General features: G+C 49.7%; 1 protein-coding gene across 13 annotated transcripts in view; it reads right to left on the bottom strand.

The window, feature by feature from the left end:
- Prrc2b (proline rich coiled-coil 2B) overlaps positions 1-17,042 on the bottom strand; it is an 80,769-nt gene that overhangs the window by 37,123 nt on the left and 26,604 nt on the right. For all 13 annotated transcript variants that reach the window (XM_075985793.1, XM_075985799.1, XM_075985804.1 and 10 more), the window contains exons 4-10: positions 14,848-14,950; positions 12,730-12,802; positions 9,531-9,674; positions 7,011-7,252; positions 5,919-6,040; positions 5,452-5,591; positions 947-1,037 (exon numbers count right to left, since the gene is read on the bottom strand). In XM_075985793.1, the coding sequence (XP_075841908.1) occupies positions 947-1,037; positions 5,452-5,591; positions 5,919-6,040; positions 7,011-7,252; positions 9,531-9,674; positions 12,730-12,802; positions 14,848-14,950 (915 nt within the window). The remainder of the gene's footprint in view (positions 1-946; positions 1,038-5,451; positions 5,592-5,918; positions 6,041-7,010; positions 7,253-9,530; positions 9,675-12,729; positions 12,803-14,847; positions 14,951-17,042) is intronic.

Genomic DNA, 17,042 nt, shown 5'->3' with positions numbered 1-17,042 from the left:
ACTGCTGGTGACATCTGACTTGACCTCTGAGAAAGGTCCTGGCTCACCAGACACAAACGAGGATCCCATGAGGAAGGCTATGTGAAGGCTGTGCCATGAGAGGCAGGCCAAAAGAAAGGAGACACACTGACTCTCCCCTGTAGTCCAGACAAGGAAGAATACTGGTCCCCAAAACCCCAGAGATTAATGGAAGAGCTTCCAAGGGCCAATAATGCATGCAGCAAATCAGAAAATGTAGAGACTCAGAGGCTCCGAGTCCATCCTGGAAGCAGGATGCGCTGCAGTGTGTGCGTACCCCAGAAACGCCAACTCAGCGGCCACTACCAATACTAAGACAAAAATAGGGATGGAGAGGAGGTGAACGGGTTAAAGGCACTTGCTGCACTCTGAGGGCAACTCACAATCATCTGCACACTGGCTCTAGAGGCACCAATGCCTCTATCCTCTGCAGGCACCTGCAGTCACGTACGCATGCGTGCACATATGTGCCAAAACACAGAAAAAAAATAAATGTTCAAAAAACAAAACAAACTCTAAAAGAACTGAAGTACGGTGTTGTGTTTTTCAAAGGACATCAACTAGTCCAATGGGATGATCTGAGAAAGGAGGGGGAGGCGGAAGGGATTCAGGCTCTGCACACACACCTGCTCCTGCACCTCCCCAGGGTGCTATTGAAGGCCCAGCCCAGGAAAGTTCTTGAATTAACAAAGACAAACCTGAGGTAGCTTCTCACAGATGTTTCTCAGGGCGCCACACCCATTGACAATCTGGGAGATTAAGGGCAGAGGTGCAAGGACCAGGGCACAGGCCTGGGTGCAAAGCCTGACCCACCACAGCATGCTGTCTTCAGCAGACCTCATCCCTGAAACTGCAGGTTGCTATGGAAACCAAGAACTGCTCCTAGCACAGTGAACACCATGTAAGGAGCTAGGGTTGAAAGACTTACCACTTAGACCTTCCATCCTTCACAACTTCTTCCTCATCTTCATCATCACTGAACTTCAGTTTCTCAGAATAGTCTACTTCCTCATGGAGGCCTGCAACAGCAAGAGAACCCAGGAAGATGAGAAGGCATGAAGATGACAATGTCTCCCAGGGTACCACAAGACAGTCTGAAAGTTGAGCCTGAAGTGCCCAGACCTAGGTGATGGGCTTCGCACCCCAACCGGCTGCCGCCCCTGCACAAGTCCTGCAGGTACCAGGGAGGGAGAGCATTGGGCTCCACTAAGGGCAAATGGCTGGCAATACTAACCCTCTGACAGACAAGTTTTAAATCAAGACAAAAGACATTCTCCCTGTGTAACCCAGACTCTCACAAACTCAGTTCTCCTGGCCTGCCCTCAGAGTGCTGGGGTTGCAGGCATGCACCACCACAACCAGCCTGACATTGTAATTCAAGGAGAAGGAAAGGAAGACGTGCATAATTGCAACGGCACTCCACCTCCCCAACAGACACTGTTAGAGCAGTCCTAATCCCACCTTGGCTGGCACAGGCAGGGAAGGTGTCCAGCACTGATGGACACATGTGGCAGGTCCACACAGGAAAGCCAGACGTCTCAGTAACTCCACACTCAGGGGTAGACATGGATGGAACCCAGGGGCTTTCTGGCCAGTCAGTCGGGGACAAATGGAGAACGTCCAGTCCAGTGAAAGACCTCGTCTCAAAAGTAAGGTGGGGACTGAAGTGATGGCTGGGCAGTAAGAGCCCTTGTTGCTCTCACGAGACCAGGGTTCAGTTCCCAGCGCCTATGTGGTGACTCAAAATCATCTGCAACCCCAGTTCTAGGGGGCCCAACAAATGCATGGAATATATGCATGCTGGCCAAGCGGTCATACTCAGAAAATAAATACATCTAGTATCAAAAAAGTATGAGATAAAGAGAGGAAGAAATCCTGTGTCAACCTGTGGCCTCTAACACACCCAAACCACATACTGTATACCACACCCACAGCACACACAACATACACACAAACAAATGAGCTAATTAAAGAACGACAGCATTAATGAAGCAAAGAGATTCAAGGCAAGAACCAACTAGAAACCATCCTCAGGCCTGCAAAGCCAAGAGATTAAATGCCAACATGTTTGCAAATGCGCCAGAAGCCCAAGAGATGTAAAGACAGGCGTGTGCAAACGCACAGCCAGAGAAGTTTAATACAGCACAGCCAGGCCAAGTCACACCCAAACAAAACAAGGTACCGATGTTACCGAGCCTATGTGCTTCCCTCCCCTCCCAATACCTCTAGCCTGTGTATGTCTTAGGGTGGGGGAGGGACACACATATAAGCAGCAATTGAACTCAGCGCCTTCCTAACACATACTAAGCAGGCCTTCTATCCATGAATAAAATGACCAGAAAACATTGTGATCCTCTCTACTGAGCTGAGACACTATAATCACGTGCACATAGCCACACACAGATATACAATCAAAAATAAAATGAATCAGGGGACTAGAGAGATGGCTGAGTTCAATTCCCAGCAACCACCTGGTGGCTCACAACCATCTGCAATGAGATCTAGTGCCCTCTTCTGGCATGCTTTAATCCCAGCACTCAGGAGGCAGAGACAGGTGGATCTCTGTGAGTTCAAGGCCAGCCTGGTCTACAAGACCAGCCTGGTTTACCAGGACAGGCTCCAAAGCTACAGAAAAACCTTGCCTTGAAAAACCAAATAAACAAATAAATAAAATCTTTGAAATAAGAAAGATTCTCTCTGCTGACAGCTACAGGACACTAGAGGAGAGACCTAGCAGATTCACTGGGACTCTAGAACTCAAGAATCAAGATTGAGTGGCTGACCTTGACACAGAAGCAGGCACTTGGTAAACACTGCCAGGGTTGAGTCCAAATTTGTAGAGACCAGTAAAGAATCTGAGGAATCAAACTTGCAAAGAAACGAGGTGGAAAGCTCATGTTCTCAGAGTTTAAGATATACTATAACTGGCTTAGCTGAACAGGTTCAAGGAAATAACAGCATTCAAACACAGACGAGGATTTACATGGGTGTCAAACCAATTCAAACAGGAACATTTGAAGTGTTAATGGACACCAGGGAATATCACTACCCTTAAGGGAGGCAAAGAATATTCAGACTGGAGGCAAAAGGTGATTTAGAGGTTTTGTTTTCACTCGTGTATATCTTGGTGAATAAATATGATGCCCATGTAAGCCAGAAGAGGGCACCCGATGTCCTTGAGCTGGAGTCAGAGGTGGGTCCTCCTAAACAGGAGATGCTCTTAGCCACTGAGCCATCTCTCCAGCCTATTAAATAAAGTATATTAATTATTTATTATGGATGTGTGTGTGCCTGCCTGAGTTTATGTGTACCACTAGCATGCAGGAGCTGGGGGGGGGGGGGTCAGTGGGCTTCCGATACCGAGGAACTAGAGTTCCTGGTGTATGTGAGTCACCTGATGCGGGTGCTAGGAACCAGGTCCTCTGCAAGAACAGCAAATGCTTTTAACCATTGCATTATCTCTCTAGCCATGCCTGACCCCTACTTTTGCTTTTGGTTTTTTGTTTTGTTTTTGTTCTTTGAGACAGCGTTTCTTTGTGTAGCTCTGGTTATCCTGAAACTCAGTCTCTAGACCAGGCTGGCTTCAAATTCACAGAGATACACCAGCCTCTGTTGAAGTTTTTGGAATTAAAGGCCTGTACCACCATACTAGGATAAATTGTATATGTGTATGAGTGTATGTGTGTGTGTGTGTGCTCATGCATGTGTTCGTGCGCGTATGTATGTGAGAGGTAGGTGTTGGATCCTACAGATGATTAAGAACTGTTGTGTAGGTTAAGGAAAAAGAATCCAGGTTCCCTGTAAGAGCAGCCAGACCTCTGGTACCACTACTACCACTTTTTTTCCAGACAGTCTCTCTGTGTAGCCCTGGATGTCCTGGAACTTGCTCTGTAGTCCAGGCTAGCTTCAAACTCAAGAGATCTGCCTGCCTCTACCTCCCAAGTGCAGGAGTAAGCCACTACTCCTGGCTTAAGAAACCATTCTTAATAAGATTTCAAAATGGATAACATATAGTACACAGTACACAGACATATCACAGAAACATCTGATATAAACCAGGCGGTGGTGATGCACGCCTTTAATTCTCCTCTCCCTTAGGTTTATCAGGGAACACCATTTGTATCCCACTGACCCGGATAGATGGCGCTCAAATGTGAGGCCCAAGGACACCATGATGGTTTGAGGACTGTCGCTACACATGGAGGACAGGCCTGTCCATTCACTTGGACTATGGCGGCCAGTGGGCAATTCAGCTATAGCATAATCCCAGCACCTGGGAAGCAGAGGCAGATGGGTCTCTGTGAGTTCGAGGCCAGCCTGGTCTACAAGAGCTAGTTCCAGGACAAGCTCCAAAGCTACAGAGAAACTAAAAACAAAAACAAACAAACAGAAAAGAAACTACTCATACATATAAAAATGCTGAAAAATATTAAAATGTCAGGTAAGAATAGAAACCATGGGGCTGGAGAGATGGCTCAGTGGTTAAGAGCACTGACCACTCTTCCAGAGGATCATGAGTTCAATTCCCAGCAACCACATGGTGGCTCACAGCCATTTATAGTGGAATCCAATACTCTCTTCTTGTAAGAAGTCAATAAAGCACTCAAATATAAAATAATATAATTTTTTTTAAAAAAAGACTAGAAATTGTATAACTGTATGAACCCCATTGGGCCAAGATTCTACAGACAGTGGAGAAGAAGGAGCGCCAGTCATTCTAGCACTGAGTAGGTGGGAGAATGAGGTCCCAAACCTAGGCGTGAGACCAGCCTGGCGTACATAACATCCTGTTTCTAAGAACCCAAAACAGGGGCTAACAGTGGTTCAACTTTCCTAACACTGCGACTCCCAAAAGGTCAAGGACCACAGGTTTAGAAGAGCTGGACTAAAGCAATCGTTCAGGGTTAAGATGTAGGGAGGGTGGGTACCACTCCCTGGTAACCCTTGCACTTAGAAGGCAGAAGTAAAACAGAGTTCAAGGTCAGTCTGGGCAACACAGCAAGACTGTGCCTCAAAAAGGGCAGGGCTTGGTGCAGCAAGGTAGCTCAGATAGTCAAAGTGCCTGTCCTCAAGGTCGTGACCCAGGACACCCATGGCAGAAAGAAAAGCAACTTCCAAGACATCCTCTGACCATATGTGTGCCATGACACAAGAATATAAACCCCCACACACAAATGCCCCCCAAAATAAATAATCGTAACGTAAGAAACCTTCTTTTTAAAGGGGCGGGAGCTCCTTGAAACTGTGTGAGCACACAGCACAGCACACGTGGGTTTAATCCTCAGCATGGGATGGAGGATTTCTAGCCAGTGTAAATGCCTGTAATTCCAGACGTTCTTTTAAAAGCTCAAGGGCACTCTCCCACAGCTCAGACCTGGCAGGAAGTGCCTCTGGTCCGACAGCACAAATACAGTGCACGCTGGTGCCACCCACCTGCCCAGCCGTCATCTGCATCGGTATCCAGATCATCCAGGCCCTTCAGGTTCTCTGCGTTGATGATAGTGGGCCGTGGTGCCCGCTCCACCAGCTGCCTCAGTGGGCGCACGGGGCGTGCCAGGCCTGGCCGTTCTTTCCTGAGAGACAGAAAAGAATGATAGGCTCCCATGACTTACAGAAGGAAGCAGTCACTTTCCAAAACCAGGCTGCACCTTGCACTCTGGTATCTGAGTCTGCATTACTTCCTTTTAGAAAAAAATATGCAACGGACACTTAAAAACATTCTAGACAGGGTCCAGTTTCATCCACAGCACTGTCAAACTCCTGGGGGGGAGGGGCTTGCCCCTATGGCTGAGGCTCCTTGCAGGCCCATCCTCGGCCTGGATGTTCTCTATCTCCAGAGCACAGAGCACATTCATGCATGAGCTGTCATGCAACACAGATGGCCACAGCCTCAGTCTTACCCATCCTGGTCGTTCATCTGGAACTGTCTAAAAGGAACACGGGGTTCCAGGCGGAGATGAGGGAGGGGAAAGGAGCTTCGTTCCACCGTACCCTGGTTCTCTGAGGACTGTGGTGAGCACATCTGAAACATAAACGTCAGCGTATGACTTTCTGGCACTGGCCCCAGTTACATGTTAAATAAGATTTCACTCGGGGGCTGGAGAGATGGCTCAGAGGTTAAGAGCATTGCCTGCTCTTCCAAAGGTCCTGAGTTCAATTCCCAGCAACCACATGGTGGCTCACAACCATCTGTAATGAGGACTGGTACCCTCTTCTGGCCTGCAGTCATACACACAGACAGAATATTGTATACATAATAAATAAATATTAAAAAAAAAAGATTTCACTCGGGAGGCTGGAGATGGCTCAGAGGTTAAAAGCACTGGCTGCTCTACCTTAGGTTCTGAGTTCAATTCCCAATACCATTTAGTGGCTAACAATTATCTGTAATGCGATCTGGAGTCCTCTTCTGGTATACAGGCAGAACACTGTATACATAATAAATACATAATAAATAAATTAATTGAGCCGGGCGGTGGTGGCACACGCCTGTAATCCCAGCATTTAGGAGGCAGAGACAGGCGGATCTCTGTGAGTTCGAGGCCAGCCTGGTCTACCAAGGGAGTTCCAGGACGGGTTCCAAAGCTACAGAGAAACCCTGTCTCGAAAAACCAAAAAATAAAAAAATAAAAAAATTAATTAATTAATTAAGATTTCACTTGAAAAGTAGAAAATGGATGGGACACCATAGAAAAGGCTGAAGAGAGTTTCTCCTAAATCCCAGCACACTGCCCTATCTGCCTTGGGTTCAATCAGGCTAGGAATATTCATCTCTCCTTTTTCTGAAGAATCAAAGCTACAACACCATCCAAGCCGCAGAGGCAAAAGAAGCCAGAGGCAGTAGATTTGAAAAAGACAAAAGATTTAATTTTTGTTGTAGGTCACTTGGTTTCTGACTACTGTGAGAGAGAGCTCAGGCTGAGCAACTGTGAGCCAGTCCTGGTAGACAGAAAGAACACTTAGCTTTGGGACAAGATGCTCTGAAGACTTACAAAAGCAGGAAGCATGTCATGGTAAGTGGGAGGCTGGTAAATATGTCCCATGAACTGTGAGGCCCCTTTGCGGATGGGCTGGGCCGGGCGGAGAGAGGGGTCCTTAGAATCGCTGGTGCATGCCGAGGAGGGGGCTCCATCTCCTGTACTGGAGTTCCTGCTGCCCAGCTCTGTTGGGGAGGCGTTCAGAGACGTGGCAGAAATGATGTTTCGTCCACCACCCTCCCTCCAGCTTGTCACATCTGTAAAATGGAAAGGGACAAAAGAGGAGGAAAAAGGGGGAGGAGATTTTTAAAGCTCTGAGATCAATGGACACTACCACTTGCTTTAAAAAAATGGGCTGAGAGATGGCTCAGAGGCTTAGAGCACTGGCTGCTCTTCTAGAGGTTTCGAGTTCAATTCTCAGCAACCACAGGGTGGCTCACAACCATCTGTAATTAGATCTGGTGCCCCTTCTGGCCTGTAGGTAGGACACTGTATACATAATAAATAAACCTTAAAAAACAAACAAGAAAAAAAAAAACCAAACACAAGGAAAAGAGAAAAAAATCCAGTTCTGTCAGGGTAAGTGGGGAGCAGAAAGCTAGAATTTTTTGAAAGGCATCAGATATATGCCTGAGAAATACAGAGAGAGACCTCTGTTTCAGAGAAACACACTGCTCCCCATGGCTGACACCACCCTCACCCAGAGGGCAGGACAGCCTGACTCACTCCTTCAGCCAGCACTGACCCATCCATGCAGGCCAGCGTGACTCTTGACAGGCTCACTCTACCACAGCCAGTCTGAGCCGCAGCACTGCCCACTGAGCCTCAGTTTGAAATGCTGGTACCATGTGATCACATGCAGCAAGCAAGAGCACACACTGTTCACAGGTAAACACCCGAGGATGGAGCTCGTATGGTGCCTCAGTGGGGACGACCTGAGTTCCATCCCCAGGACTCCGTGGTAGGAAAAAGAGAATCAGCTCCCATGGTCATCCCGACCCCCACAAAGACACACACGAAAATTTTTAAAAACTTCCAAACCTAGCCGGGTGGCGATGGTACACGCCATTAATCCCAGCACTCAGGAGGCAGAGGCGGGTGGATCTCTGTGAGTTTGAGGCCAGCCTGGTCTACAAGAGCTAGTTCCAGGACAAGCTCCAAAGCTACAGAAAAACCCTGTCTCAGAGAAGAAGAAAAACAACAACAAACTTCCAAACCTGACAGCTCTCTCCCCCTGTGGTGTGCTTCTCACAGCCACATGACAATGCCTACAAGAGCCCACTCACCAAAGGAGGGATTCTCCCAGACCCAACACAGACTCTTTGAATCACTATATATTCCTGGCTGGCTTGGAGCTTGCCATGTAGACCAGGCTCTCCTCGAACTCAAGAGATCCACCTGCCTCCCTCCCAAGTGCTGGGCTTATTAAAGGTGTGCGCCACCACGGCTGGCCTGACTGGTTTTTCTTATGTACACTTAAGATTAACTCATAAGTCAACTGCAGAAGACAAACACTAGCTTGCAGATGTGGCTGGCCGCAGGTAACAAATGTACAAAGAGAAACTACATACAATGGCACTAGTGGGGGGGGGGGTGTCCCACACAGGAACATCCCAGGCTCCTCTCTGTCCTCTTCTGCTTAGGAGCTGAGACAGAAAAGGACTTAGCATTTGCCACCCCCAAGAGAAAAGCCAGTCAGGATGGAAACACTTTGCTGCCCTCCTGAAAAGCCAAGACTCCCCCTTAAGTCATCTGCTTCCCACCTTCTCAACAAAAAGAACTGATCGAGAAGCTGCTCCTACTTCTACACTTTAGCCCCACGGGGTAGTCATCTTAGCGCAGGATCTGTCTGAACACTCAACCATCCACTTTGAGCAATGTGGACTCTCAGCAAAGTCGATGTTTCGACAGAGTGGCAGGGTGGTCACTCGGCTTTCAGGACCAGTGCCTCTGACTTGTCATCAGCAGTACATCAACAGGAGAGGACTTGGGACAGTCCTCTGACGGCAGGCAGACAAAAGCCCCTTGGATTTCAAGACCTTCCTTGGTCGGGCCAGACAGAAAACCCAGATCTTAAGGCTAGAACCTCGCACTACAGGCTCACTGGCAAAGCAGCACATGCGTCACACATGGGTCTTCCCCAATCCCTGGCACCAGAGGGGACAACAGCGCTGGCTATCGCAGATACACTGGTCAATTCTGATGTGGCTGAGGAAGGGTGGAAGCCAGGCTGTCACAGCTCCTGGAGTGACAAGAAGCACTCAGAGAGGCTTGGATCAGGTTATAGAAGCAGACTTATTTAAGTTAGTGGCATCCTGGATGTGTCCATGAAGCATAACTTAGCTTAGTAAATGGACAGTAACAAGACCTGGTTCAGCCAAAGGGATGAGAGAGCGGGGTGAAGGACAGGCCAGAGAGGCAGTGCCCCTGACAAGCTAGCAACACCCAGGAGCAGCAGCTGGAGCCCACCTGGAACGACAGAAAGAAAGGGGTCTGGTGTAGTGAGGGGCTGAGGACAAGCTGCCATTCACTCACTCTGAGGGCGGAGGCTTGGTCCTGGCCCATACGACAGATCTAAGGCGCCCTTTTCTTTGCCAGCCTTGTCCTGCCCTCCAGCTGCTTTCAGCGTCGGAAATTCCTCGGGAGAGAAGGATAATAGTCGGCTTGAGCCCCTTAAACCTGTCAAGGGAGGCAGAGAAGACAGAGTGAGCGAGACAGCCAACCAATCTCTGTCAGCTTTGCTGGCTCCACATGGCCAGGAGTGGCTCCAACTGAGCAGTAACAGTGACGCCCTCAGCTGTTCCCCTGGGGCTGGCAGGTGGTCACACAGGACGAGCGGACAGGACATCGCCTCTGCTCCAGCACACGCCCCTTTCCACCCCATAGGAGGCACCCGGCACTTGTGTCTGCCTAGGTGGTGAGCAAGTACAGTCCATAAGCGAAACCAGCTCCTGAAGAAAACTGCCTCTTGTGAGGCCAGGCCAAGAGATGCCCCCAAGGCTGTGGTCTATGACTTCTGAGTGTCAGACACCTCCCCACTGCAGCTCCCCTCAACCTTTCTAGCACTGCGAACATGGTCCCGGTGTAATCCCAGGGCCATCTCTCTCTTCAACTATCACTCACTGATCAACCCTCGGGAGCAGCCCTGTCTTAACGTCTTCCTGGATGGGACCTGGTCCTCCTCAGCTCTGCAGCCCATGCTGAACCCCACACCATGCCCGCTGTCGTCACTCTACTCCCTGTACAGACAAGCCATGCCCTAGGTTTTCAGTACAGTACACAGGCACCTGCTGACTCAAACAGGCTCGGCTGGGAAACTCTGTGAAAGGGCTGGGTCAGAGCAGCCTGCCAAATGATGGCACCGCTAACTCACCCTCCACAAACAGAAACTACAAAGGTGGCTGGTTGATCTTAACTGTCAACCCAACACACCTGAATAACCAGGGAAAGGGGTCTCAAGGCAGGACTGTTTAGATCAGGGTGGCTTCTGAGCATTTCTGTGGGAGATAATTTTGAATACGTTAATCAGGCAGGAAGCCCCACCTACTGTGGGTAGTTCATGGAATTGCGGATTGTTAAAGAGTAGAAAAACCAGCCAGGCAGTGGTGGTGCACACATTTAACACCAGCACTCAGGAGGCCAGCCTGGTGGATAGCCTGGGCTACACAGAGAAACCCTGCCTCAAAAGCCAAAAAGGAAAAAGAAAAGAGTAAAAAAGCAAGTTGAGCACTAGCACGCATCATTAATTCATTCATTCATTCACTCATTCATTCATTCATTCATTTACTGTCTTCTGCTCCTGACTGTGGAGCGGCAGGACAGGCGGCTCCAAGTGCCTGCCCATCTTTCCTGGAATTCTAAGGTAAATGAGCCCTCACTTCTGCTGAGGTTATTCTACCACAGCAACAAGAATCAAACGTGAGACAGGGTAGCTCACTCGCAGCATCACACCCACACTCTAGGATCCCAGGACCCAGCTCTTTACATCCGTGACCAAGATGGCCACACAAGGGAGGGGGCACACACCTTCCACCTCTGCCCTAGCATTCGCAATGCATGCTTGATGAACTGTTTAGATCCCTGGCATCTATGTGGAAATCTGGGACGCAATGGCAGGGAGCAGACAGAATCGTCCAGAAGCTCCTGGGCCAGCAGGCTCTGTGCACACACTGCAATGGCAGGAAATGAGACCCTACTTCAACAAGGTGGAATATGCGAGGGAAGAGCCTTCAGGAAGCTGTCCTCTGACCTCCCATGTGTGCACCATGGCACACGTGCATCTGCACTCACACACACAATTTTTAAAATAGTCAACAGCCAGGCACAATGGTGTGCACTTACGGCCAGCAGAGGTGGTCTTAACTAGGAAAATGCCTCTGGAAGACTGGCCAATGGGCAAGTGTGTAGGACGTGCTCTTGATTACCGATTGAGATGGGGACCCAGCTGACTGGGGAACAGGACCACCCTGGGCAGATCGTATATAAAATAGGAAACTGAGTGAGCCAGTGCGCAGCATTTCTCCGTGACTACTGCTTCGGTTCCGGCCTCCAGATTCCTGGATTCCTGCCAGGAGTTCCCTTGGAGCTCACCATTCACGGCGGGCTGTAAACTAAAATAAACCCTTTCTACTCCAAGTGGCTTCGGTCACGGTGTTTGCCACAGCAGCCGATAGGAATTTAAGGCAGTGAGCTTCAAGTCAGAGAGACCTTGTCTCAAAAAATGAGGTACATTACTCATGATTACTCATGAGGAATTACACTCAAAAAATATCCTCTGATCTTCACACGCATACATATGCATTTTGTGCAATATTTAACTATGGAAGGATGGGTTACATTTATTTATGTTGAGGAATATTGCTTTAACCATGTAAAGATGTGCTGCTACCCCCAGGGCAGAGAACAACAGTAAAACAGGCTGTCAGGGCTGCAGTTTGAGCCTTGGAGCTATCCCCTGGCACTGTTGTGACTCTCCCTCAGCCAGGGCTGCTGATGGTCAGCATTGTCAGAAATACAGCAGCTGATGTAGGAAACCTAGAAGACTTCATGTAGAAAGATCTTGATTCATGGCGCTCTCAAAACCACCTGCTGGGAGCTGGAGTGATGGCTCAATGGTTAAGAGCACTGAGTTCAGTTCCCAGCATCCACACGGTGGCTCACAGCCATCTGTAACTATAGTCTTGTGGGATCAGATGACCTCTTCTGGTATACAGACAAAACATCCATATACATAAAAAATAAACCTTACAAAGAATGACCTGCTGTCTCTGGGCTCACCTCCTCCAGAGCTGCAGGACTATGCCCATCTAACCGGACGACCCCAAACCAGTTCACCTAGTCAGAGCCTGCCTTGGAAGCTCCTGGACTACTCTAAACACGCTATCCTGCAGGGCATCACCCCTTCCTCTTTGTCTCCATGGACACTCCACAGGGACTGACGGCATTTTCAATCTTACTGCCAGTCAGGACACTCACAGTAACCAATCCCACCCAGTCCTCCAAAGGCTCTGGATGAATATCTGTAAGGAGCTGCTCTCTCCTCTGGGGCTAGTGCAAGGTCAAAGAGGGAGAAGCAGCTGGGCAGCAACGTGACACTGGCCATAATTACCCCAAGCAGCATAGCTGCCTGAAGGACCAGCAGGGACAGAGTTGGGGTTCTTCTGCCCAGTTCAAGAAGAATATTTCCAATAGCCAATATTAAATTCAGCCCACCCAAGCCACGCCCACCACTTACCACCTTCGTGTCCGACTGGCTTTCCACTCAGCTGTGCCCATGACTTTGGTCCACCTGGCACTGAATTTGTGTTCTAAGAGGAAGAAAACCAAGGAGAGCACCTCAGCTACCTGCTGTGCAACTGAGCGCCTCGGAATGTGGCACTCAGAGCTGGAGCAGTGCTCGCTGGCAGAGCACTGGCCTGGCACTTGTGGGCCCTGAGCAGAGAGATGGTGGGGTGAGGGCTTCATTTTAGACTCAGGCCTCACACACAAGACAGACATCCACTCTTGGGGCTCTCAGCCGCCCCAGGCAGAGTCCGGAGCTTGGGACCCAGAGCAGCAGAGCTGATCAACAAGCACAGACGACTCAACCCACACCGCCCTCCTGCCGAACTCTGCAAACACTGCCAGGCTGTCCCGTGCCCACACAGAGCCGAGTTGTCTTGCTCCATCCCCAATTTCAGCACGTATGTCAATCTGCCAGGGATAACTGAGGAACTTGCCCGACCACGTGATAGCTGCTGGCCTTCACAGCCTGGCTCCCTGAGTGGCCTTCCTCTTCTACTAATTCACACTTGCCTGCCTCAGCCTTGGCCCTACTATAGCAGCCTTTGCTGAAAGTTCATAAGGCTAGCAACTGGTGGATCAAGTGAAATCCCACCATGCCTCTGAAAGGGTCTGGTCAGAACCCAGATGGGATGAGAATGAGCGACACAGACAAAGCACTAGTGATGGGACCTAGCCTTACCCACTGCTCCCATGCAGAAAATGTCTGCCTATGTCTGCTAGCCCTAAGCACCAACAACAAGGGCTTCACTGGGTACTGTGTCAAGTCTGTAAAGGTCTCCTGAGCACACAGGATATACCCAAGGGGCAGTAGGGCATGCAGCTGGGCCTGGATGGCCTCTTGTAAACAGAGGGGCACACCAGAGCTGGTGCCAACTGGAACCACACACCTCCCCCATGTCTATAGCCCCAGCCCTTACTAGGAACATTAATGGAGGGATGCCAATAATGCTGGCGATTTCTATTTCAAAAGCAGGACTAGCCGGGCGGTGGTGGCGCACTCCTGTAATCCCAGCACTTGGGAGGCAGAGACAGGCGGATCTCTGTGAGTTCGAGGCCAGCCTGGTCTACCAAGGGAGTTCCAGGACAGGCTCCAAAGCTACAGAGAAACCCTGTCTCGAAAAAAACCAAAAAAAAAAATAAAAATAAAAATAAAAAAAAAAAAAGCAGGACTGTAACTCTCAAGGCTTTTTAAAAGTACTAAGTCACACGGTGCCCCTTCCTTCCCCTTAAGTTACAGAGAGAACCCCAAAGCATCAAAGAAGAGTTGAGTGCTAGGTGGAATGACCAGTGTCACAGGCTCCCTCCTCTACTGGCCAAAACTGTCAGATTCCACACCCTTCTTAGAGAGGTGCCAAGGACCCTCTCTAGGCTTCAGAGTCAGGGCTGGGGCACAAATGGGTTTGCCAAGCTCTACATGGCTAAGTCTGAAGTGCCAGGAGTTATAATCCCACTTGACTTTAAATCTGGAAAGAAAAGGAATTCAACTTCCACACTGTGACTTCACAGGCCCGAGGGATTGCGGCCAGTGTGTATGGAATCTGATGGAAACAGGGATCTTTAGTGCTGAAGAGGAGGGGGTCCTGGAGGAGCCACAGGCTCCCCTGACACACACCCTTCCAGTCACAGCAGGCGACAGCCATACATCGTTAGGGCGACACAACAGTATGGTGGTAAAAGCATCCTAACAAAAGCAAGGCAGAGGCAGACAGATCTCGTGAGCCTGAGGCCAGCCTGGTCTACATGGCCAGGTCAGGCCAGCCAGGGCTACGTAGTAAGACCTTCTCTCCAAGTGGGGCAGCATGGCTAGCTGGTTGTACTTTCAAACTCACCCGACAACGGGGCATTTCTGCAGCCTGACACTTCCTGAATCCTCATGACACTAGTGTCCACAGAGCACATTAGGAGGCACTGAGCCAGCCTGGAGTCAGCCCAAGTGACCTGCTCATGACAAATCAATCCGCACCCAAGCAAGCAAACGCCTGTGCTCAGCCCTGGGTCTCTGCCCTTTCCCAAGTGGCACCCAGCAGGACTCAGCAGGGCCCCGACGGGCAGGGTTCCCAGAACTTACCTCCTGACTGATTGACTGTGTCGGTTTCTGCAAATTGGAGACAGATTTCTGCAAACCCGGCTGCGGCTGCGACTCCGGCGGCTGAGAGGCTGTCACACTGGAACTAGAAGAGGGCAGGATGCAGGGCGGGGTCAGATGCCACACAGGGCATCTGCAGCCACAGCAGTGACTCTGAGAAGAGGCGACCCATGTTCTGGGCTGATGCAATGACACTGCCCAGGACATGGGGAAGTCTGCTGCTTGCGTCTCACAGTTGTCAAATGAACTTGAAGGAAGCAATAGAAGATCTACCAATGGAGAAACTGAGTCACCGGTGTGGGGGGCCTGAGCTCCTGACTAAGCTGCCCTGATTTGAGACTCAATGGACTTCTATCATGCTTCAGTGAATTTAAAAAAAAAAATGCACGCTCTCAGTAAAAGAAAATTTGTAAACATCAATAATAGACACTACCATCTCATTCTCCGGACATAAACTCTGATTCCCATAGATTTTCCTATACATGTTAAAATTTTTAACACATGACAGCCCTTGTATATGATTCCACAATCTCTTTTTCCAGTCTATTAGAGCTTTTCTACATACATAAGCTACCTTTAATGATGACTAACTGCAGTTGTATAGGCCATACATTAATCAGTTTCTGCTCCTCATTCTCCCCCATTACAGAGAATTGCCACATACATTTTACACACACATAGGTCTTTGGGCACTCTCTGCTAACAGAGTCATATCACATATGGATGACGCTGTCAGATCCAAGATTTCTTACAATTTAAAAGCTATCACCAGGTGTCTTTCATGCAGGCTGCAGTGTGCACCCCCCTGTCTGAGAGGAAATAGGGTGGGTGTGTGGAGCCTTCCACTCCGCCTCAGCACCTTGAACTTGACAGCCTCAGGCATGGTAGCTGCCCACTTGGTGATGGGCAGAGGTTGCCAGGGAATCCACAGACACACTGCTCCAAGTTCACCTGACCATAGTCACGAGAATGACAAAATGAAGGCCACTGGTCCTCCTCTCACACCACCTTCTAACCTAAAACAGAAGCTTTCAGGTAGTGGCACCTCTGTGTCCCCAAATCTAGGCTCCAAGTCCTCCCATAGAAGACAAAACCAGACCAAGGCAATGGGGTAGCCTTCTCCCTGGAAGGTGGCCTCCTCTCTCTGCAGAGCTCCCGCTGAACTGAGCCCCATCTGCTTCATCACAGAGCTGGTGGACAACAAAAACAGCTGGCACGTGCTGTGCCCTCTGTGCCAAGTTGTTATCCCATGGGTGTACCACAGTGCCCTGGTGGCCATCCCTGGTGCTAGGGACTATTCCCCTTGAAGGCTCAGAAATGAACTAATCCCACAAGTCCCAACAAATCAAAACTGGTCTGACTAGAAACAGCACGGAAGTCCAATCTGAAGATCGAGTTCTACCTGACAATTAACAACACACCTCACAAACTGCCTGCAAAATATTGTTTTGTTTGAAACAGGGTCTCTCCATTTAGCCCTCGCTGACCTAGAATGCACCATGTAGACCAGGTTGGCCTCAAACTCATGGAGATCTGCCTATCTCTATTCCCTGAGCGCTGGGGTTAAAAGTGTGCATCACCATCCCTGACTGCAAAAGCTCAGGACCCATTTCACACACTTCCACAGTATGTCCAGGGGCTACGTGGTTCCCTCACACTGTACCTCCTTTTTGTCACACTGCAGCGACATCTTTCCCAGAGTTCAGGGCCATTTCTAGCACAAGCTTGAAAGATGGGGGACTGGATGGCACACTGCATGCTGGTCACTCTCACTCACTGTCTGGTTCCCTATGTCAGCATGCAGGGACCACAGCGGATGCAAGGGACAAGGGTGGGGGAAGCCAGACTGTCTTGGGTCTTGGTTTTCACACTCAGTAGCAAGCTCCAGCAGGAGGTTTTTGCCTCTGGAGCCCCTCCCCGGACGAGAGGAAAAGATCAAGACACACAGAGGCTCAAGATCAAAGGCGGCTCATCATCTGAGGGCTCATGTGGCCCAAGTGCCTTTGCTGTCTCTAGAGACACGCGACTCAGGACTTGAGTCTCTTAAGGCTGCAGCTGCCAAGCTACGTTCTCCCAACATGGAGCACACAGGGCCCCAGCCCCAACCTAGTGGCTCTCTGGGGACAGTCTGAACCGCTGCCCACAATCCCTTGCGGGGTATGGTTATCCAGGGAAAT

Source organism: Microtus pennsylvanicus, chromosome 9, assembly GCF_037038515.1.
Source record: "Microtus pennsylvanicus isolate mMicPen1 chromosome 9, mMicPen1.hap1, whole genome shotgun sequence".
In the NCBI taxonomy this organism is placed as follows: Eukaryota; Metazoa; Chordata; class Mammalia; order Rodentia; family Cricetidae; genus Microtus; species Microtus pennsylvanicus.
Note: the sequence above shows the minus strand (reverse complement) of the source record. Positions and strands in the feature narration are given on the sequence as shown.